This window comes from Oreochromis niloticus, linkage group LG19 (genome assembly GCF_001858045.2).
Source record: "Oreochromis niloticus isolate F11D_XX linkage group LG19, O_niloticus_UMD_NMBU, whole genome shotgun sequence".
In the NCBI taxonomy this organism is placed as follows: Eukaryota; Metazoa; Chordata; class Actinopteri; order Cichliformes; family Cichlidae; genus Oreochromis; species Oreochromis niloticus.
The window spans coordinates 4,253,140-4,277,680 of NC_031983.2; the positions used below are offsets into that span (position 1 = coordinate 4,253,140).

A 24,541-nucleotide genomic window follows, 5' to 3' on the forward strand; every position below is an offset into this window, starting at 1 on the left:
CATCGGGTGTTTCAGCCATTATCACTAGACACCCTCATCCAAGGAGGCCCTGCCAGGGTTGATCAGGCCCCAGAATGTGTCACTGGTTTATGTTAAATTGTTATTTCTCTTCTTCTTTCTTCTGTTTAGTTTTCTATGGTTTATTTTCTTCTATCTATTCACTGCAACAGACATTTGATAAACTGTGAATTTAAATCTTACATGTAAATGTGAGTTTTCCAAAATTTGGAAAAACTCACATTGGTGTCAGCACAAAATTTTGATCCTTACATGATGTGAATGTATGCTTTTTCAACTTGAACGTGAAGTTACCAGGCAGTTTAGTGTATGCTAAAAAGAAGTTTACTGGATGGTGGAGTAGTGTAGAGTAGCTGTGGTATTCGTGGTCACTGTTAGGTTGCATTCATGGTAGAAGAAATCAGTTTGAATTTAAGCTGATGATACTTTATACTATTGTCTAGAGTAGCACATATAAGCTAATCACACCTGCCAAATCCCACTTTAACCCCTGACTACACTCGTTCTTCTGCATCGATATGAAGGGAAAGTCACCCATCAACAATGTAGGCAATAGTGCATGTTTTCTCTTTTTTCTTCGCTTGTGCTCTACATAACAGATGTTCAACCTGAGTAAATTATATATGATTAAAATTTAAGTCGAAATAAAGTTTATATTCTTGTATGTTAATATGTCACAAGGTTCAATTTCCGTTGCATAAAAAAGATATAAATGCCTTCCTTTTTACTTTTGTACTTTGAATACTTTAAAAATAAGTACTTCAACTTTTACTAAAATGCTTTTAAATTGAAGTATCCATACTTCTGCTTAAGTGACAAATGTCTTTATTTTGCCAACTCTGACGTATCTGATTTAAGACTTTGTTGAAAAACATTTCTCCTTAATGTGTTTGTATGATATCATGCAAGCACATTAAGGATGATATCAAATCTATCAATAATATCAAATCTAATTATGAGCTTAGAGATGCTATTTTGCATCATATCATATCTGCATCTCACCAGAATGCTGCTGCCTGTCACAGATGATTCAGGTCTCTGCAGGTTCTCTCCAACATAATAAACCAGTGATGCCGTGGCGATCTCAAAGCAATGAGGATTGGCTCCATCAGGAAGCAGAGAATAATTCTGAGCAGGCTCCAGAGACAAGATTTCAGACAGAGGGATTTCCTGCAGAGAGGATGAAGTAAAGGGGTCTGGGTGGAATACAGTTTACAGTATCAGCACCAGTACACCATACATGATGTACCTCCTGAATCAGTAGTTGAGGGGTGTGCTGTGTTGCAAGTAATTTACATTCATGGCTCTGGTTGGAGAGATGCTTTCTATCTGTCGTGCAAACCAATAAGACTGTCACTTTGTTATTTTATGTCTTTTAAGATAATAAAAACTCTCAGACACTAGAGCTGGGTAGGGAAATATGAATTAACATACATCTCATACCAGTAGAGCACATTGCTTTCAGACTGCTGAATTTAGAAAGTAGAATAGGAATATCAGGCCTGTCTCAGCAGACTAAAGGCTTGAATTCAAAAAAGACTACTACTGTAAACTTAGCAGTTAGTCTTTAAAAGACAGGCACACCTGCAGTGATGAATTAGGAGCAACAAAGAAATGGCTGGAAGGTAGTGGTCTTACCTTGTAATATTTACTTCCTGTGTCGTTCTGAAACAGCGTAATGCATTTACTGTCTAGCCTCCAGTAATGTCTTTTCCTCTGAAACATTGCAAGAGAGAAGAGGAAGAAAAATAAGGGAATACCACAACGAAAAAGAGTGACATTAAAGAGCAAAACAACTGAGGAAAGAAAACAGAGCGAATAAGTATGAAGCAGACAAACAATGACAACCTGTAAATACCTCTCAACTTGTTTTAACACTCACACAGCTGAAAAATTTCAGAGCAGCAACACATCCTCAAACCACAAGTGGCAGTTTTCTCAGAAATAACTCTAATAATTTCATCTTGCTTCTATTAGGAGTGAGCTTAACATTTATTATTTCTCACTATTTGTTTCTTCAATACTTCCTACAAGTAAAACTATCTCCGTTATTTAAATAGGAAGAAGCACAAACACTTAAGACAATCTTTGCACAATTCAAAGTGTATATTTGTAGTAATGTGTCAAAGAAAGTTGGAAACAGCACTTTGATTACAAAGTAGTGAAATATCTGCAATGTGTTTTGTCCTGTTTCTGAGTCCTCTTATCCTTCACTCAAAGACTCCAGAAACAGCATCACAACTGGAATGCTTGTTCTTGAAATGTAATGAGAATAAACGGTGGTTTTCCACATGGTTCAGGTCTTTTTTTAAATAATTTATTTATGAATTAAATTATAATTCTAAAGTGTACCCTGTTTAAATAATTAGGAAAAATTTAACAATTACACGAATGCTCCCCAGGGTGCTGATTGACTAATCATTAGACTGATTATATTTTAACTGAGAAGCCACTGTTTCATGTCACAAAGACAGAGGAATCGGTGGAATTTAAGGAGTAGATGGCAAAGCTAAGACTGAGGCAAAGCCTGATAACTTCCAACCAGTGAAAAGAATGACAACAAAACAAACTAATGTGGTGAGGTAAATAGATTGTTAAACATAAAAAGAAAGATGTACCAGAGTGTCCTTGCTGGTGTAGTGGACCATCCAGCCCTCTTTCATCACATTGCTGCTCTTCCTCTTTGTGTGTTTGACAGACTGGACAACTCGCATCAAAGGAATGTTGTTGCTGGTGGAGGGGCTTTAAGGGGCACGAAAAAACACAGCCTCAGAAACATCTCAGTGCTATATATTTTTCTTTATGTGTAATTGTTATTTGCATACCTGATGGCTCGGTTGGACTCATCTAGGTCAGGGTCGTGCATGTCACAGAGATCGCTGGGTCCTGCCTCTAGTAGCAGGCCACTCTCTGAGGCCAGTGCTTCATCCATGTCATCCAAGAGGCTACCCCCTCTGTCAATATCATGATCATCAAGGCAACCCTCCACCATGAGGGCATCCGATTCTGCACCTGGGCTCAGAAGTTCTATGCAACCATAAAATAGATTAAAAAAATAAATACATACATAATGTATTATGTATGTATTATTAGAGTTTTGAAATTATATTTTCATTTATTAGAGGAAAAAAGCTACCCAAGCCTACAGTGCCCTATGTGGAAAAGTAATTAAACCTCTAAACCTAAACACTAGTGGTGTGACCCTTGGCAGCAACAACTATTTTTTGCATGAATGGCCTGTTTAAAGTCCAGAACCTTCATTTTGTGTTTCTAAACCATTCAGAGGTGGACTTGCTAATGTGTTTCAAATCCTTGTCTTGCTACATAATCCAAGTGTGCTTAGCTTCAGGACAGGAAATGATGGCCAGAAATTCTCCTTCAGGATTTTAGGTTGAGAGCAGAATTCAGGATTTCATCAATTGAAAGTCATTCAGATCCTCACTCTACTTCCACCACGTTTAACTGTTGGTCTTGCTGTTTGAGTTTCATGCCAGAAGTAATGGGACACAAACTTTCCAAAAAGTTCAGCTGTCTTGTCAGTCCACAGAATGTTTTCCCAAAAGTCCTGGGGAATTATTAAGATGTTTTTTGTGGCATATATGAGAAAAACCCAAGTTCTTCCGGAAGAAGAATGGGCTAGGAGTAATCTAGTTCAAGAGCACATGCATAGTGTTGTGGAGGTCAAGAGTGTCAGACACTATCATGAGTTTAAAACTAGATTGAAGGAGTGACGTTGACTGTTATGATTGAAATTTTAGAGTATATTCAGCGACATGTAGAGAGTGTCCCAGAGGTGAGAGATAGAAATGTATATGAGGAGTAAAGGGCTGATGAGGTGTTGGGAAGGTATGATGTAAGGAACTGCAGAAGAGCAGGTAGCAGTGGTGAACACATACTTTAAGAAGAGAAACAAAAGGTGACGTATAAGAATAGAGGAAGGTGCACAGAGGTGGACTTTTTGTAGAAGGTGTCATATACTAAACTGGCAATACAGTCTTAGAAGAATTTTGGTAGGCCAGCCACTTTTGGGAAAGTTCACGACTGTTCCAAGTTTTCATCAGATTTGACATGACTTTAAACCATTCATGCTCAAAACCTTCCAACATGGCTGATTTAGAACAATTCTACAAAGATGTATGGGCTAAAATCTTTCCACAGCAATTAATGACTCATTGCGAGTTATTGTAAATACTTGATTGCAGTTTTTTGACCAAGGGAGGCTTAGGTTGAGAGGCAATTACTTATTCATATAGGGCCATGTAGGTTTAGCTTTTTTTGTTTAATAAATGAAAAAACAATTTAAAGCATCATTTGAAAACTACATTTTGCATTTACTCATTCCCATGTTTTTTTAATTCAGTCTCAAGCCTGATTTTTTGATTGGGTTTGCGCATGTTGTAGCGGTGGCTAAAGTAACGCTCTGTGTTCATACAGTACAAAAACAAAGAAATATGTTTGTGTGTTGGTAAGTACCTCCATTTTTGGAAACTTCTCCCAGGCAGTTGTTTGGCACTTTTTGCGCACATCGTTTATGACAATTAAATTTACAGTCTGAGAGAGAAACAAGAAAGAGGAACATTAGGCTCAGGAAGAGGCTTTGACATCAGCTCCATAGTAACTGCTCAAAATCTTAATACAGATGAAGATCACATGATGCAGTTAAAACTCCAAAACGGCTAAGTTACAGTATATTGCTAAAAGCATTTCCTCATATGCCTTTATGAACTTGGGAGACATCCTATTCTTAATCCATAGGGTTTGATGTTTGATGAACCTTTGCATTCTTACACCTTGGCTCCCGATCCCCACACATTCATACCAAAGGTGTTCTATCAGAATGAGGTCAGGACTGTGTAAGCCAGCCAAGTTCCTCCACACAAAACTCACTCATCCATGTCTTTATGGTACTTGATTTGCGCACTGGTGTGCAATCATGTCGGAACAGGGAGATACAGAACTGCATCAACAGAGGTCTCGAATGAAAAAGAGGTACAACATAATTTCTATAACTGAGGCTCTAGAAACTGTCAAACAAAGCTCTGGTGACTAGGATGGTGGGCGATATCAAAGAAGCAGAAACCAAGACAACAAATCACCAGTTCTCCAAAGATCCATCCAGGGTGTACTCTAAGCTACAAGAGAAAAATGGCACAGGAGCAGACCTACCCAGAGCTGAAACTGAACAATATTGGAAGAACATCTGGGAAAAAGTTGTGTCACACAACACAAATGCTAAGCAACCTCCCAGCAAGAGCCAGTCAACATCACAAAGGCAGACATCCAACAATGAGTCTCCAGAATGAAGAGCTGGATCACAAAAGTGACTTTTGGCAGTGCCATCATCAGCAGCCATTGTTGAATATTTCTACTATTCCTCCTCTGCATATCCAAACTGTGCCAACTTTATCTACAAACCACTCAACCTGAGCTGACCCCCCCCATTTGCTAATTTCTAATCTTGTCTGTCCTGGTCAGTCCCAATGAAAATCTTAACATCTTCATTACTCTACCACCACCAGCTTGGCCTCCTGTCTGTTTGTCAGTGTCACCGTCTCTTAACCATACATAGCAAGTCTCATAAACATCTCATAAACTTCCCATTCACTATCCTTCTGTCACAAATCAGCCCTGACATTTGTCTCTAACAGCTCCTCCCACTTGCACACTCTTCTTCACCTCTCCTCAACACTGCTTTTGCTGCCTGGGATTTATCCCAGGTACTTAAACTAATCTACCTACATTATCTATACTCTATATTTTAATAGTACAATCAGTGGAGTCTTTATTTAACCAGGTAATGTTTGCACACATTCAGTATTCAGTCTATCTGCTAGTCCTTTTACAGCAATATTACATGCAGGACCATGGTGAATCATGGATCCCATTATTCTGTATTACACTGTATTACAGTATCTAATGGTTACATTAACAAGTAAACAGTAAACCTACTGGTACTTTTTACATGGTTGAGGTAAAGAAATGTCTCAATGATTCTGAAAGTACAAGGTTTCTTTAAGCATCTTAATGCAAAATGTTTTGGCCACAAGCTGTGCTACAAGCAGAGACCATTTTGAGTTTAACATCTAGAGCTTTGAAAAACATCTACAGCAGGTTTTCAGAACAACGGCTCACCTTTGCACTGCAGGCCCTGCCTGAAGAGGCCTTTGAGCAGCTTCTTGCAGTGCTGGCAGACAGTAGGCCGGGTGTAAGAGTGAATCAGGAATGTGTGGGGAACTTTGACTTTTGACAGTAAGATCTTGTCAAGCTCAATGGGACGGCCAATATATGATTGTGAACTGGATCGCCGCTCTCTACCAGGAAAGTAATCTAACTGGTTCTTCTGCTGTCAGGAGAAACAAACAAAACATTTTAAAGTTTTTCAGGATTTTCTAGTTTTTGCCTGTAGACCTATTTTCCATGATAAGTCACACTTAAAATGATTCATTATGGAAGCAGATTTAGTTAGAGTTTGGTTTCTTAGCTCTGGGGTTACCGTTGCCTGCAAGAACTATATGATAAATAGACTAACAGATGGGAGAATGAATTGCACAGTATAATTGAACTTGGCTGCCTGTTCACTATATGCAATAAGTAAAAGTGACCCTAGAGAAGTATTTCTATGTAAAAAGATGGGAGGACTTACCTCCATGCTAGGACTGACTGGAGACTGGACAATAAAAAAAAGAACAAAAAAAGTTACTTTAACATTTCTGAAAAACTGTGTTCCACAGGTCTGTGCTTTTGTACTGACCAATAAAGCATCATCACTGTAGTGGGGAGGTGAAGGCTCAGCAGAGAGCGGACGGCCGATGTTGATTATCCCGCCTGTCAATGAGACATTGGAGGGACGACGCCTCCTCACCCCGCTGCAGTTGTTGGGGATCTTAAAGGCACAGCGCTTGTGGTAATTCAGACCACAACCTGGAGAAAAGGATAGTGTCTCTTTTTAAAATTTTACCTCAGCCATAATATTCTCATGATTTCATCTTATGGGAGTAATGTTTGCACCTCATGAGTGCTATGATATTTTACCTTCACATTTAAGTCCTTGGCGTACAAGTCCCCACAGCATTTCCCCACAGTGGTCACAGAAGGCTGGTGCTCGGTACGAATGGACAAACAGGCAGTGTGGACGAATCTGGAAGTCCTCTACTGTGGCTGAAGCTGTAGAAAATTATAAGATATAAATGAATTCCAACTACAAGTTTTTGTGTTTGTCAAGTAAGCTTATATTTTTCCAAGGGGTTGATGCATGTAACAGAGTTGTAGTTGCATTTATTGAAAACTGAAAAAAGTTTAAGTGTAAGTAATAACATAGCAGTATAGAAGAGTCAGCTGAAATGTAAATCTAAAATAAAAGCAGTGGCTTGAGCTTAAATTTCAGGTAAGGTGTAAACACGACAAAAACAACAGCTGTTGCTCAGGAGGTGGCAAAAGTTTTTCACTATTAAGAAGATCGGTGGTTTTAGTCCCTGACACTTACAGTGCACACATAAAATTGTCCTCAGGCAAGTAGAACCTCAAATTGCACTTGTTGAGGGGAACACATTACACACTAATGAATGGCTGTACTTCTGCTTCAGAAATCATATTACAAAAGTTTTTCAAATATTTGCAAAACAAAAAAATTACGTGAAATGTATGCGCTTGAGAAACTGAAATGTCAGTACACACTGTACTTTCATATTTGTGTTGAACTGTTTCAGTTTAAAACAAAGGTTAAAAGGAAGAATAAATATATTCTTTCTTAAACATTGTTTACTTCTTTGTGTATTAACCAAGGAAGTAAAAGTGGCAGTTAAAAAAAGAACTGCAGATAAACCTGGAGATTGAGTAAAACATGGGTTAAGAGTTACTTGAAAACATATAACATAACATAAAATGTAAAACTTAAAGTAGACGTGGAATAGTGAAGACATATAGTCTGTGAATACACTGAAATTAATGGGGTTTAATCATAAGAAGCTGAAATGTGAGCTGGACTGTATGCTGTTACATCACCTGAAATCCATTTTCATATGTCAGCTATGAAGTTTTCAGCTGAAGAGAAAGTGTCACTTCAAATGAAGGATAGCATAATTTTTTAAAGGGGTTTTTAAGATAACGACCTGAGATGTACCTGAGTCAGTGTAAGCAGTGAGAAGAGTTGAAATGTTAAAATGGACATTATACATTATACACACAGTAAATGTGATGTTGTCTGCTGAAGTGTCATTATACATGTCAGCAGTGAAAGCAGCTGAAGTGTTGCACGAAATGAAAAAATTTACTGTTCTTTAACAAACGTGTTGCAGTATTTAGTGATGAACTCTAGCGATGAACTTACTACTATTGTACCATAACTATCAATACTCATGGTACGTAGTAAAATTATGTTCAGTGGTTTAGTGTAAGGACTGGAACCAGTTACATTTTGAAACTCCATTTCTGACATTATACATATGAGTCATTCCACATTTCAATAAACAGATGAAACCCTTTGCTCTATGGTGTCCCTGAGAGTTCAAATGCACTGCAACTTAGGAAAACACCAGCAAATAGAAAAATGCTGCGAAAGCACACAAAACACAACAAAAGTTAAATCAAAAAGTTGGATCAATAAAAGTAACTATAGGCAAAATCTCACAAAACAAAACAAAACACAAAGTGACGAAAGGATTGCACTGATACACGGTTAAGAAAAGCAGAAGCTTCATCAGTGTTGTAAGAAGCTGTTTAGTATTAGCTTGTGTATATCTGTTGTCTTTTTTTTCAGCTTCCATAGTGTTTTTTTTCTCTTATTTCCAATGATTTTGTTCAACTTCCATTTTCTTTTGTGTCCTTCTACAGCATTTCTATTTGATGGTGTTGCAGTGCATCTGAGCTCTCACCAACATTAGTTTTTCTGACTTAAGAACACTCCATACAGTTATGAGCAATTTTCCCACTTAAAGGATAGCAAAATTCAAATCAAGGAAAACTGAAAGTGAAAAATAAGAACATTCCAACATAATAGCAATCCAGAATGTTAGACGTTTAATCACTGCTGACAAACCAGTCTGCGGCATATTTTCCTCCACATTTTCCAGTGTTTCTCCACGCTTTTAATTTTATTTCAGAGATGAGCAGCTGCTGATCTGGGGTGATTGGGCTGTTGGCCACAGCAGCCATCTGAGCCCAAATATCCTCCAGCTGTTTTGACAAAAACCCAGTTGGGTGTACAGGCAGTGCCGGGAACCCCTGCTGTGAAACTCGTAATGTCAAACAAAGAATCAGTTTTTGCTGTTTTTATAATATCACAAAAAAAAAAAAGACAATGAAAACAGGGGCAAAGTGAATGGCATTTCTGGTAGAAACAGCTACTGACTCTGCAGCTTTACATTTAAAGTTTTTAAATAGAAAGTGTAAATGCTCACTTTGTACTACAGTCACTGGCACCAAACTACTGATTCAGACTTAGAACTGCCATACGTAACTCCAAAGGAGTTTGGTAGTAATTCAAAAATAGAAATTAAAAGAGAGGACAATTTAAGGAATTCAAACTTTGGTCAGTAACTGGCAACTCTGGCCAATCAGCTCAACATAAGAACTAGAAAAATATGATTGTAATATTTACAACTTGTTTTTGCCTATTTATTGGGTTAAATATGTGGGTGAAAAAACTGTCTTAGAAATAAAGAAAAAAGAAATACTGAAAAATCGATAAACCAGATAAACCCGAAACATTTACCACTCAGATTTTATTTTATTTTATTTTTGTACTTCTGTCAAACTGTTTACTGTAAGTAAGCTTCATGGGTAACTCAAAAATCTGGGATTAATAGTTACTTATAGTTTAGACTCCAGTAAATTTCTCATTTCTTTGATTTCTTTTGACAGCTGATATTTATTGATTTTGGAGCATATACAAAGTTTTACTTTTAGCGTTCTTATACATTTGAGAAAAAGAGAAGCCAAATTTCTAAAGTTTGTTTTATGCTAGACCTTATTCACATATCTTCACATCAAACCTTTTTTTAAGGACTGAGTGGGTGTGTAAAGCCTGTGCTTGATTGACATTTCCCATTACACCTGTTAGGGTGGGAAAATGTTCATCGTTATTTAGATTATTAACGCCTGTTGGCTCAAAGAGTATAGGAACTTTGTAAAGACAAGTCTAATAGGAAAATGTCAAAAAGTCAACACATATATTTGAAACTTGTTATACAAGTCAGATTCCCAACTAAGAAAACAGATGAAACATTTTCCTGTATTACTATGATAATAATAGCGTTGCATTTGCCACACTGACTGGAAAAAAATGAATACCATTTAAACCTAGAAACATTGGAGCAGTCATTTTGCCCCTGATACAAATCCATGTAAAATGCTGGGTTTAACATGCACCCCTGATAGTCTAGCAAAACATGCTATAACAGGAGCCATAAGTAAATATATAGGGGGCTGTAGTGAAAGATGATGAAATGTAGACAACTTAATTGTGTCTTCTTGCTTGGCTTTCTCAATGTTTGTACAAACCAAATTCAACAAATTCCTACTTGAAATTGATGAGATAATAGGTATTATAGTGTTACCATAGTAAACTCCAATAATCTATTTTCTCTTTTCTGTTGTCTATTAGTTGTAATATTATCAGTCTAAATTGGCAGCAAATCAGAACCAATTATGAAATTATCTTTTTTCTACATTATTAGCACATGACAACACTGCATACAAATTTTCAATACTGCCACTGCATGGGTTTGGATACATCATGTATTCTGTCAGCTGAGACTGTTTCACTCAGATGTGATTCTGTAAGAAAATTATTGTTAAAATGTGCCACATACATGTTATATGTTTTTGTTTTTCTGCCTGAATTCTTTTTAAAAATGTTGTGAATTTGAGAAACAAGTAAACACAGAGGCTGCTTGTAAAGATGAAGTGCATCAAACACACCTATTTGAGAGAAAGAAGAGAAAGAACATAGAGAAAGAAGGCACATTTTGTGGAGCATTGGATGCTTCTCCTCTATAGAGGTGTGGGTTGATGTAGCTTTGGAGGCCAGGGTGTTGGGATCCTGACTTGAATAGCTTGACTGAAGCTGATTTTGTTCGAAATTCCAAAATATGACAGGACACTTAACCACATACATCTGTCAGCACATCCTCAAAGGACTTTCAGTCTGCCAAGGTGATCCATCTCCCAGAGAAAGTGTGCAGGAACTGAACTGGCTTGTAATGGCTGGCGACAGGTGCTGATTATACAGATATAGGTGGAGTAGCATTATTTCCGATGTGACTGTTCAACCTGTTTGTGCTGCAAGAAAGTCAGATCTGTCAGACCTAAGACTACTGATGGAAGTGAACCAAATCTAAATGGAAAAGGTGACTTGTGGTTTTCACACGGTTTTCTAACACATTTTGACTTAAGCCACCTTTGCCTGCAGTCTGATCAAGAAGTGAGCGGTCAATTGACAGTTTCACCAAAGATCTGTTCTCTGATCACTTCCTTTTCCCCATGCTGTTAAATGCACATCGTTCAACATTTCAGTGTCACTACAATTGTCCAATAATCAACCTTCCTGGGTTCCCAGAGCCAGCTGGTTTCCACTCCATGCTGTTTCGAATTCATTGTGATCTGTCGTTCCTTTACACCAGCTCCTCCTCATCCATGTTGTCTAGAACATCTCATCCAAACTCTCCATGAACCATCTGCTTACTCTGCTACACTGCCACCAACGTTTAGTGTCGGGGGAGGGGGTCCACTTACTATGGTGTCTCCATAATGTTGCTTCTCATTGGCATAGCTGCCAAAAATACTTGGATGTCAGAGTTTACTCTTTTCTCCCAAATTATTTCACCTTGATGAAAATCATACCTGCTGTAATGCAAACTTGTGCTAGTAGGAGTTAGTTAAAGGAACTGTGTGGCTTACTGAGATTTTTCGGGATAACAGTGGAGCTAAAAGGAATAGTCAGTATCAGGTTCTGATACACACACACATTTGTTAGTAGATACTTGGAGAGCCACATGGGATTTGTTGGAAAAAAAGGAAAACTACAGAATAAATTCAACTAGCTGGAGATAGAGGAAGAGAGAAGAAGGGAGGGAGATAAACAGAACAACAGAGACAAAGACTAATGAATGGGTTGTTAGTGGGTATTTTGTAAATGTTTTGGAGGTAGGAGAGGCTCTTAGCGGGCACAGATGGACTGAATGTTTTTTAAGTTGGCCAGCAGGCTTGGCAAGGCAGGATGGGTAGTTTATGGGACACAGTTTTCGGTCATTTTCTTTCTTTTTCTATCTCTCTCTCTCTCTGCATGTATTTCCGATTCTCTATCGCCTTTTCGTTTTCGTTTACATGCACACACATAAACACACACACACAACCCCGCACACACACACACACACATGCACTCGGCCTGTGTCGCGGTCCTCCAGTAGAATACAGCTCTGATTAGACATTCTGCTGTAGGAAATTACCTCCATTTATTCAAATTATTGTTTATGGCTTTTGTTTGGAGGGCCAACATACGTTTGGATGTGTGAACAAGCTCCCAAACTGTTATTATATGCTTCAGAAAATGACTTATGTGCATGTGTGTGCATGTATTTGTGTGTTTGAGTGAGGTTTCCTAGGTAGCCCTTGTTTGGATATAAATGCCTGTGTTTATGGCTGTGTGGTAGAATTAGGAGCGCTCGTTGCTAACTTGTTATCCTACAACTAGAAAACAAACACTGCAGGGGAAGAAAGTGTAGACCAGCGGCGGTGGCATAAGCAGGTGTGGTGTGTTAAGCTTACTTTTATGTGTTGCTTTCATATGTCAAAAGATGCTGTATGTACAATAAAATATGTTTTTGATGACATAAAAAGAAGCTTTGTCTTTAGAAAGCTTTTAGAAAAACATTTCAGCACCCTGCAAAAAAAGCAAATAAATTTAAAAAAAGATGTGGAGACATTTCATTCAATTACTTTTGCTGGTGCTGTGTTCTACTTTTGATGCTGTTACTGCTCACATAAGAAATATGTCATGAAAATGACCCAGGAATGTTTTGCCTGCTAAGAGTCAACATGACAAGATATTAATTAGCAAGCAGCTAGAAAAACTGCTCTTATCTGTAGCAATAAGAGCTGCTTTTCACTTCTGAATAACCAGTTTCAAAACCTGAAAGGCCAGCAGGCTCCAGGTAAGACAGAAAACCGGGCTCATGTTTGTTGCAACTGTCCAAGGATTTGAGACTGAAAATGCCGGCTCCTACAGGTCAGCAGAAATGTCTGAACTGTTGTACGTGCCAGCATGTGCCAGCACAGTGAGCATTTTCATTCATTTTCTTTCCACACTTGGCTCCATGCAACTTTGTAAACATACCAAAAATTAATCAAGTGGAAAGATTACAGTTTTCACACACTGGAAAAGATCCAGCACATATTACAGAGGCGCAATTACAAGGGTACATAACAGGACTTCCATGAAGTGATCTAATAATAGCAGCTATACTGAAAATGGTCCAGATGTCCATGAGAAGCTGATCTGGAATGAAAGATGAGCCAAATTGAAATCAGAAAAAATGTAATGGCTTACAGTATTATAGATCCTTGAATGTACCCTGATTTGGCAAGTTAAGAAAAATGTGAAACATCTTTAAAACAAATGCAGCTAAATGCTGGAAGATAAGCATAAGTGTCTGGGTGCACATCTATGAAGATCTTGCTCACCAAGGTTTAGAGCTTTTGTTTACTGTAGATTAATATTATGGACAAACATAATGGTACCATTATATTAAAAGAACAGTTACTCCCTGTTCTGTGACCTGGTATGAAACACAGTTCCTTAGGCTTAAACTATGGCACGACTGGTGGCTAATTTTGAGTTAGATGTGAGGTCATTTAAGGTTTTTTGCTTAGCTTCGTGTACCACCCGAGCCTTTATTATTGTTTTAGTCCATCCTGCTGGTTATATGACAGGACATGCATTATGTTGGAGTTTGCATCTCTGTTTTGTGTTAATTTCCTGTTTGTTTCCACCACATTTTCAGCTGTTGCTGAGACTGGCACGGAGCTGTTAACAAATGTGTTTTTAACTGAGTGGCAGCATCCTGATGGAGGAGGAGAGAGAGAGACAAGTTAAAGAGGACTGAGTCAGAGAACGGGAAGGTACGAAGGATTAGTCAAACATGTAGGGTGTTGTAAACAAGATGGAAAATACCAGGCGTGAATGCAAAAAGATGCAAAAAGAAAATTATTTCACATCATTAGTGCTTACTTCAGCTGGCACCACACCAATGAGCACAACTTTCAATGCTTCCACGTCTTTAAATGATGTCATCTGTTGCTTGTATGTATTTGTTACACTTTAGGACCTTTTCCTGTTCCAATTTATTATCTTCAGCTGAACTGCATGTCACCAAGCTTTAGAGGTTTTGTTGTAACTGACACTTTTAGCACCTAAATTTCTTTCATAGCTTCTGTTTCAGCAAGCTAGTCTTTTGTGTGTCAGTCCTTTAAATCCTTTAAATAACGCAATAATTTACCATTGAAATGGACATTACACTACACTACATGGATTAAAGCTAATTTACACCATAAAGCCCTACTCTAAAAAACTGTCACAGAGTTAACACTGTCTGTGAAGCTGGATTTAAAAAGTAAATGTTTAAAGTTCCCATTTTGTAGTGGCATCTTGTGTGAGTACAAAGTGTGATTTCCCTGGTTGGTTGGCTGGTTGCTGCTAATAGACTTACTTTCTTTTATGCTAGCTAAGTAGTGACAGAACTGATAATTCAATATTGTTGCCGGGCTAGGATATTATCCTTGGAAGCATGTTTGATTTCCTTCTTGTCCATGTTCCTTTAAAGACTGACCTAAATGACACAATTGTTGCCTGCAGGTGATTTATACTGTAAGGTAAAGGCCCTACAATAATACAGAGAAAACAGTAAACAATCATATGACCCCCTATAAGCAAGCTTTGGTGACAGTAGGAAGGAAAAACTCCAGGAGGAGAACAAGAAGAAGCTCCAGCAGAACCAGGCCATTTGGGGCAATCTGCTGCCAAAAGTTGGGGATCTTGGAAGGAAGACAGAACAAAGACAGTGTGGAAGAGAGCCAGAGATGAATAATAATTAATGATTAAATGTAGAGTGGTTTAAAAACACATATTGAGTGAAAAAGATGAGAGAGAGGGATAGCTCAGTAGGTAGAGTGGTTACCCCATAATCGGAAGGTCGGCAGTTCGACTCCACTGAGCGGCTACCCTGAGGTACCCCTGAGCAAGGTACTGTCCCTATACACTCCTCCCCGGTGGCTGCCTGCTGCTTCACTAGGTGAATGGGTTAAATGCAGAGGAGTAATTTCCCTACAGGGATTAACACACTATCATTAGAGGAAACACTCTTGGGAAGCCCCCACAGCCTACAACGTAACTTAGTAATGTATCTTTATCAAAAAGGAAACTTAAAACCTAATCTTAAAATACTCAGAATACTGATCCTAACACTGATGGGGAATGCTTTTCCACAGTATAAGTACTTATACTCTTGATAATTCAAGTAAAATGTGCCAGCAGTTTTTTTTTAAATTTCCATCCATTTCTTTTTTTTCGCAGTTACCAGTCATGACAACAGCAGGCTAACCAGAGAAGCTGAGACTTCCCTCCTCCTAGCCACACCCCTCCAGGTTATCCGGGGAAATAGTGTCACATTCCCAGCCCAGCTAAGAGATGTCTCTCCAGTGTATCCTGGGACTACCTCAGGGTTTCCTTCCGGGAGGATACCTAAACCCTCAACCAGGATGTCCCCAGGAGGAATAACATGCAGACTCCCACCTAAAAACCAGCATTTTCCAACTTTGATCGATAATATATGAAAAAAACAAACAAACTATGTGACAGTTGAGAGCATATTTAATTACTTATTGCATTTTTTTTTTTTTGACAGATGTTCCTTCAAGATGAATCACAACCATGGATGAAAAACGGGAAAGGGGGCAAACACTTCCAGCAGGTAGCTGGTCGTCAATCTTTCCCTGATAACCAAAAACTATATGAACCTGCTCCCAACTGTTAACAGATGGTGGTGCCAGTCGTAGATTTGCATTCATTTTTTACAGTGTACATTTGATTTTTTTTTCATTCCTTTTCTTTCTCTGTTACTTTCTCTGTGTTTGTCTTGTTTAACTTTGGATGCCATTTTTTTTCAGTGCATACATTTCCTATATTAATTTCAACAATGTTGCTATCACCTGTTTTGCACTTCTTTGGCTTTTTGGGGTTTTTTTTATCTTCAAAAGTTTGTGCACATATAGTATGCTAAGTACAGTTTTATAGTACAGAATATATAACTTATTACTACCATTAAAATTGTATTCAAATGTTAAAGAGAAGATAAAATTGTAGACAAAGAGAAAAATGTAAACATATTAATTAAAACAAACACACACAAATGTAGACAAACGATATACAAATTTTCACACATACTTCAGTTGATGGTGAAAGAAAGGCAGGAAATTAGGGAGTAGCAGCTGTCAGGCCATTAGCATAGCATCGTGTGAACACCTGAGTCCTGAGCTGGATGACAGCCAGAAAGACAAGCCTAATAAAGAATTCTCCAAAATGAGATCATCATTACACACATCTGGACATTTTTCAATTCATTTCAGGCAACCAGATTACACTAACAGTACATGCTGTTGACCAATGAACATGGAACTTGCTTTTTTTAAATCACACATCTGTGTCTAGATTTTAGTTAGTATTTTTAATTTTTTTTTTGCTGTTGTTGTTTTTAATAAGGCAAATATGTGTGTGTGTGTTACGGCCCTAGCTGGGCCTCCTGAAACTGCCCTTGTGTGGGCGTGGTGTTTTTTTCCGCCTCCTCCTCTCTTGCCACTCCTACCCCCTCTGTCTCTCTCACTCTCCTCTCTCCCCAGGACACAGCTGCTCTTGGTTAGCCTCGTTTGCCACCTGAATCCAGTCAGCAATCACCTCTGAGGCTATTTAAGCTGGGGATGAGCTGTGAGCAGGGGTGGTGTTCTCTGGTGTCTTTGCTTGGTGTGTGGTTATCCTGCTCGAAGCGTGGAGTTGTGGAAGCAGTATAGCTGCTTTACGTGAGTAGTGTGGGCTTGTGGGCCTCGGCAGCAGTAAAGCTAGCCGCTGCTAGTGACAGGGTGAGCTTGTGGGCCCCTGGAAGTGCCTCCTCGTGGTGTGGAGTTTGTGTTTGGTTGTGTTCTTTGTTGTTGCAACCTTTTCCTTTTTCTAAGTGTTATTGGTCAAACGGCGTTGCCGGCTCTTTATGTTAAGATTATTTATAATAAAGACTATTTTATTTACTAAAAGCACCTGTCTGTTCTCCTTTCATTCTGTTCTGGACTCATTCGTTACTGGTCCCCTCACTCGCACGCCTAGACCCCTTCGGGGGGAACGTAACAGTGTGTGTGAGAGAGATTATTTTGGAGACATAGTACAGTACATATGTTTCCCTAGTACACTATGGGATGTCAGTTTCCCTGTGGGGAACACAAACATCTCCCCAAAGAGAGATTAAGTTACACAGTCTGAGTAAGAGAAGTTGGGAAAACTTTAGGTTATGGGCAGGTTAGAATAGCTTTCAGTTAAGATTACAGTTACAGTATGGTTACATTTAGGTTAGAAGAGAATGATCGATGCCAAGGCAGCTTTAATATGACATGAGTTATTGTAAATCTCTGGCTCTTTTCCACAGTGTGTCTTTTGTTCCAGCTTCCTCCCCTCACCCCCAGCAGTAGATGGCTGCCCCTCCCTGGGCCTGGTTGTGTCAGAGGTTTCTTATTGTTAAAGGGGAGTTTTTTCTTCCCACTGTCACCAAGTGCTTGCTCAGAAGGGGTCATTTGATTGTTGGAGTCTCTTCTGTAGTATATAAATAGAGGCTATGTCCACACTAATATATTTTCTTTTGAAAACGCATCTTTTCTCTCCGTTTTGACCTTCCGTCTATGCTGAGATGGCGTTTTCGGTCAAGGAAAATGCAGTGCTTTGAAAACGCTCTCCAAAGCTAATACATTTGAAAACGCCGTTTTCACGTCGCAGGATGGACAGCAAACCTGGAACCTTTTCGAAAAAGATTACGCATTTTAGTCATGTGATGCACTCATGTGACCAATTAAACTAAGATAGCGGAGGGCATTATACAGCAGTTGTTTTGTTTGCCCTCAATTTTGACAGCCCTATTAAAGATTAATATCAGTCTGTACATGCTCCAGATAGCTTTTCTTCAAATTCTTTAATTCTCACTCGCTTTTGCAAATTTGTACTTTTGTGTTACTCGCAGCAACAACTCCACCTCATTGTTAGTCCATTTAAAAAAACTCGGTGCTTTTCCTCAAAGTTTTGCCACGACTTTTCAAAGAGCCAGAAAGTAAATGAACGGCAGACAGAAATGAGGTAGGTCTAATCGTCTTGCGTTTCACGCATGCACAGTACTGGAATATAAGCGTTTTTGGCTGTTTCAATGTGGACGCACAACTCTGTGAAATTGACTGAAAACGATAGCGTGGACGCGGAGCGTTTTCAGACGAAAATGCCGTTTTCCAGGCTAGTGTAGACGTAGCCTGAATTGAACTGGATTCTCCTACTCTGGTTTGATGGTAGAAGCACTGTGTTACATAAATTCTAAAAACATTTCATTATAGCATAAAGCTGATTAGAATTTTGTTGATTTGTGGTAACCCTTCAAGGTTTGGGCCATGAGCTTCTAGTTGGATGTGCTCAGAAAACAACCAGTGATCTTGTTCCTTCCCTCATGACCTAAATATTGCCATCATATAATACAGAGTGACTGTTACATGGGACAAAATTCCCCTGGTAAACTACGGGGGTACAATAATTTATCTGTCAGTCCTAAGCTCATTGTTATCATGCCCACAAGACTCTCAAGCTCCTTCACACTCATAATTTTATAATTATAAAAAACATGGAACAATAACAGAAGACTTTAAGGCTGGAGAAAACTGAAGCTACAAAGGAAACAAGTACAGAGCACGGATTCAGTTTTTGTTTTATACATCAATGGTCTGACATGGATACCCCTCCCTGCTTTTACCTGACAGTATGGCTTCCACCAAGTCACCCTCCTGGATCTGAGAAGCAGAGCGTAGTAGCTGCAGCACGTTGTCTGATGTAGGATCATGACGGAATAGGAGGATCTTCTCATACATCCCATAGAAGCCGCACTCTGGTAACTAACAGAGACAGAAAAGCATATTATCTCAGCAAAATCTGTATTTCAAAAAAAAGTTATGTTAGTGTAACAATGTCTTTTTTATAATTGATAATATGGGGATTTGTTGATTGTATTCTTTATCACAGTCTTTATCACAGTTTTGAGTAACTTTGTAGTGATTGCATATCTGCATTTGGTCTAATATGTCCACTTTTTCTTTTTATGACAGTTTTCTGTTATTTTCCAGTCTCCTTATGGTCATTTCATGTGGGTATTTTGTGTCTCTGTAAGAGCCTTTTTATCTGTGCACAACCGGTTCCATTCTGCTGCACAAACCTGTGAATGAGGACAATGTCATCAGTTGACTGCTCTGAAAATAAAAACATTTTGCACACCATAGTTCATGTGCTTGATGGTTATTTTTTTGGTCCTCTTTTTAGTGAAACTCTATCAAAGCAGACTTTTAAAATAGCATGAGCCTGCCTTTCTACTGCGGTCACGTCAAAGTAAATTCAAATTTGAGAGAGCTGATGAAAAGAGACAAAAAAATGAAGAGTAGTGACGCAAAGAACGAGGTGAGCTTTGATCTCTATCAACAGATTAATAATAGACTGAGATTATCATCAGAAGGAGATGGACAGACTGATCTCAACAAATAAATTAACACAAATACAATGATGTTGTAAATTTGCAGAGACAGAACTCTATCAAAGATATTCATGTTCCTAATTGTGTTATGATGATATAATAACAAACAGCAGCCTGATAGTCCTCCTACTATCTGACAGTAAATTTGATTCAAATCTACTACTTTCAATTCAAACTGCTACATTTTTGACACAGTTCTATTTCAGGAATACAAAAACTGTATTAAAGTTCCATATATTATATTATATTATATTATATTATATTATATTATATTATATTATATCAACATCATCTATTACTGGACAACAATGTTACTTTTATTTTGAAAGTTTAGTTGCTGCTAACCATTGTCTCTTTTACATATCGTGTGATGTTGTGGTAGTGATGGATGGCATTTGGCTGTTTCCATTGTCAGATCAAATTCCAACTGTACTGCCTTAAAGTGCTATTCCCACTAACTGTACTGCTACCAATTCTGCTGGAAACTATGCAGGCCAACAAAAATGAAATTGAAAAAATAAAATAAAATAAATAAAAAAGTTTATGAGATGGAAACCAAATCAAAGAAATACCAAATGAACAAAATTATAAGAAAAACCAAAGCAAAGAGAGACTAGGGGCACAAAGGTATGAGTAAGAGATGCAAAGTAACCACAGAGAAACACACAACAAATGGAATAGATATGAAACCCAACTCTAGCATCTGTAGCTGTTCTGTCTATTTCAGTCTGTAGTTCCTCTCTGGTGGGTGGGGGGCAATTCACAGGTCTGTGCCCAGGGACTATCTGTCTCATAATCACTGGATACAGAAGATGATAACACTGCAGGAGAAGTTTCAGATGTTTCAGTTAAATCGCTAAAAGTGTTGGAGTTGCCAAAGTGCTAAAAGGTGTTAAATTCAGTAAGACTTCAAGCCTTGACTCTACATGGAGTTGTCACTTTAAAAACACAAACAGAAGATTAATTGCTCAAACTAGTCCCCACAAAGACAGGTGTATGTGAGCAAACGCACAAACGCAGCCGAGTGTAACCACAGGAAGTTAAAGGTGCAGTTCGCTCTTATGTTGAAGATCGATGAGGCACCACTGAAAGGAACAACACATTGACCAACTGTAGAACACCACTGAGATTGTTATCGACCACAAAAACACACAAACACTCTTCCACAGCAGAAGAAGACACACACACCATAACATACATGAAAACAAAGATTTATATCAAAGTTCTATTTTTCTTACATACGTCACGTCCATTGCTACATATATGTGGCCAGACCAAATCACATTTTTTTAAGATACCACAGCACTGAAATGTGATTGAAAGCACCCATTTTTCCAGTTATGTGGTTAGGAAGTCACTGTTGTCTTTCTCTTTTTCTTTCTTTCTCCTTATAAATTATAAAATTATGAATATGTATAAGAGTATGTATAAGAATTCCCCACAAGTGTCATGCACCTTGTAGTATTCATTCTCTTCTACTCTTGGATCTGTCTGATAGTCAGAAAACTGAATATTTGATGTACGACATGGAAGTTCTATTGGTGTGTCACTGCAGCTACAGCTATTTTTCTGCCTTTTCTTTCTGGCTCCTTCATGATCAGAAACTTTGTGTGAGCAAATATCAGGAAAGTACAGACACTGTATTTTTGTGTGTTTTTTGTGTCTGAGTAGCAGTGACAATTAGGATTTGGCAATGGTATGAACTCATTATCCATATTTACATTTTGGGTGTGAAAATAAAGTCACACAGTGGCACTATTGCCTTGGTAAGTAATGTTCGTTTTTATTTTTTCTAAATAAGCTCTATGCTTGGGACAAATACAGTTATTACTGGAAGTTTGTGTCCCCCTGATTTTACTCTGAAATTTCCACCTATGGTGGAGGCTACAGGAGTACAGAGAAGTTACTCTCATTCCCAGAAAAACGCTCTGATATGGACATGGTCATGCGCTCAAGCGATGCTGTTTACTTGAGGCTCAGTCTATAGAGTGACTCAGAGTGTGTTAAAACAATATCGGCGCACCATTACAGCAGCAGCAGCAGTCAGAATTGATAAAGGTGGGGATGGTTCCATGCATTCATATCATTTACAACAAATTATCAGGTTTGGTGAGCCACCGCCCTCAGTATCTTCTTCGTGGCCGAGTGTGTTCTTCTTCTACAGTAGTCCATCTTTAGTGTCCCTTGTACCTGAATTACTGTTAACATTCTAGTCATTATTGTTTGACTTCTGCCATCAACAAGATATTTTGCCCACATTAGCATCCCTCCTTGAAATGATGAAATGATGAATTTCAAGGACAGCTAGAGGAGAGACAAGGGTGAGGAGAGGAAACAGAGAGAAAAGAAGTTGAAAATGAGGTACATAAAACAAGAACATAATAGAACAAAAAAGTGGAGAAGCTTTATCATACTGCCCTGAACCTGCCTTTCGATCACCACGCTCGCATCATTATGTGTGTGTGGTGTCACCATAGCAGCGGTGTCGCTCTTGTTGTCATGGCAACAGGAATTCAGGGCCGATTCCTTTCCATCTCCTCTGTCTCTCTTTATCCAACTCAGCTCAGTTCAAGACTTCCTGTGCTGAACATGTTGAACTACAGCATCGTGGATACTGGAGCCTGACTGACCGTTCTCTTAACATCTTGTTGCCCAACAAATATCTCTAAAGCAAAATGAAATTTCTTAATTACACCTCATAAATCCAAGGTCCTGATGTCACTTCCTCTATAATTTTCCCCATGAGCTTATTTTATTCTCATTTTTCTAATCTCTTTACTCCAGACCATTCCCTGAATCATTGTTCCAATTTTTAGGACTACTGATGTATTGGGGTTAAAGTACCCCTCACTATCAGATTGTGAAGTAGAAGTTAGTGCTTGTATATACTGAAAAATGCTCATTTGACAGTGGATTAAACTTAGCAGAGAAACTATATTTTTATGAATGAAAACATGATTCAATATTTTGGTTTTACATGATATGGGCTCAACACCTGCAGGAGGCATCATAAGGGTTGGGTGCAGTGTTTGTTTGCAGCAATCAAGGGTCAAACCATCCCCAGCTGAGAAGGAAGGAGTCTTCGGTAGTGTGTGAGATTGAGAGTTGGATTTACCTCAACACACAGCATGGGTTTCAGAACCAGTCTCCTAGAGGAGGGGCTGAACTTTGTTCTAGTCTGAATTTTCCCTCAGTGAAAGACTGCAGACATTCTTGTTGGCGCCCATGTAGTAATCGTCAAACCAGTATCCAGACAACAGAAGTGAAGGTAGCCGTCAAGCTAAATGAGTCTTTGGTGTGGTACTCAACAAAAAGATATCCAACCAAGCAGTGTGCAGCTCTTACAGTAGCCGAATCACAAGCTCAAAAATAGTAGGGGTTCAGTGAGGCCACGGAACAAGACTTTCGGTCAATCTTGAAGCACCCATCCATCCATTCTCTTTTACTTATCAAATTCAGAGTTGTTGGGGGTCTGGAACCTATCGCAGATGCCATTGGGTGAAAAGCAGGGTACACCCTGGACAGGTCGCTAGTCTGTCACAGGGCTAACACAGAGAGACAGACAACCATTTCCACTCACATTCACACCTATGGGGTATTTAGAATCACCAATTAACCTATGCCATATGATGAAGCCAGAGTACCAAGAGGAAACAGCAAAGCCCAGCAGAATGATAAATTTAAAACCAGGGCCTTCTTTGTGTGAGGCAACAGTGCTAACCACCACAGCAGCGTGTTCCCTTGGTCTCGAAGCAATTCAGGGAAATTATCAGGTGACTCCGAAGGGGAATACAGTTCTCTAATCACACAGTATATAATGAGTGCAAGGTGCTGTTAACTTCAACTAAGGAAGGTCAAAGGGATACTTTGAGGATCTCCTCAATTCTTCTGTAGCAGAGGCAGAGTCTGGAGATGAGGTGGGTGATTTGCCCATCACTGGAGGTGAGGTCACTGAAATAGTTAACTCCTTGGTAGCAGAACCCCTTGGGTGGATAAAGCTCACCCTAAAGAGTTCATAAAGGCCCTGGATGTTTTAGGGTTTTCTTGGTTGATACCCCTCACATGGAGATCTGGGGCAGTGCCTCTGGATTGGCAGACTGGGGTCATGGTTCCCATTTTTAAGAAGAGGGACTGGAGGGTGTGCTCTGCCAAACCACACTATTCAGCCTCAAGAAGGTGTATGTCATAGTACCGGAAAGGAGAGTCCATCTCTTAGCTGAAACTTGAACTCAGGAAGAGCTATACAACTTTTATTCTGGCCATCAAATGCTGATCCAGCTTTGTGTCCTCTCAAGTGTTTGTGGGCTTTTGCCCAACCAAACCACATGTGTTTTGTGGACATGTGACTGCATCTCTCAGGGGATCCTGTGAGAGATACTTCAGGACAATCAGATGTCTCGGTTGTTGTTACAATCCATTCAGTCCCTATACAACCCCATAGCTTGGTCCATATTGACAGCACTAACCCTGAATAGCCCAACTGCATTCATAACTTTATAAACAAAGGCTGAACGTGTTTGAGGAACAAACACTGCAGTGTGCAACCTGTTCTTTTTCAGCAACTGACGTGTTTTTCACAGCCGTTGTCAGTTTACCTGTTTAAACAAAAAAGGAAAAATAAAATAAAACCCCAAAATTTTATCAATCAATAGGCCAAAATTTGTCACCAAGCGCTCAAGTGCTTGGCACTTCATTATTCTTTGTATTCTTTATATATGTTG

The 24,541-nt window shown here is 38.9% G+C and overlaps 1 protein-coding gene and 1 long non-coding RNA gene across 3 annotated transcripts in view; one reads left to right on the forward strand and one right to left on the reverse strand.

The window, feature by feature from the left end:
* Positions 1-24,541, reverse strand: part of prkd1 (protein kinase D1) — a 70,121-nt gene that overhangs the window by 35,201 nt on the left and 10,379 nt on the right. The window contains exons 2-11 of one of the 2 annotated variants that reach the window (XM_025901120.1): positions 19,053-19,191; positions 7,051-7,182; positions 6,770-6,939; positions 6,662-6,685; positions 6,151-6,358; positions 4,492-4,569; positions 2,844-3,045; positions 2,637-2,760; positions 1,657-1,734; positions 1,021-1,188 (exon numbers count right to left, since the gene is read on the reverse strand). In XM_025901120.1, coding sequence (XP_025756905.1) covers positions 1,021-1,188; positions 1,657-1,734; positions 2,637-2,760; positions 2,844-3,045; positions 4,492-4,569; positions 6,151-6,358; positions 6,662-6,685; positions 6,770-6,939; positions 7,051-7,182; positions 19,053-19,167 — 1,299 coding nt within the window. In that variant the 5' untranslated portion in view covers positions 19,168-19,191. Of the gene's footprint in view, positions 1-1,020; positions 1,189-1,656; positions 1,735-2,636; positions 2,761-2,843; positions 3,046-4,491; positions 4,570-6,150; positions 6,362-6,661; positions 6,686-6,769; positions 6,940-7,050; positions 7,183-19,052; positions 19,192-24,541 lie in introns of both variants that reach the window. The other variant, XM_025901119.1, reaches the window with a different exon arrangement.
* On the forward strand, positions 18,285-19,558 carry LOC112843152 (uncharacterized). The gene is made up of 3 exons (XR_003215320.1): positions 18,285-18,394; positions 19,060-19,187; positions 19,402-19,558. It is a non-coding gene; the product is annotated as an uncharacterized LOC112843152 (long non-coding RNA).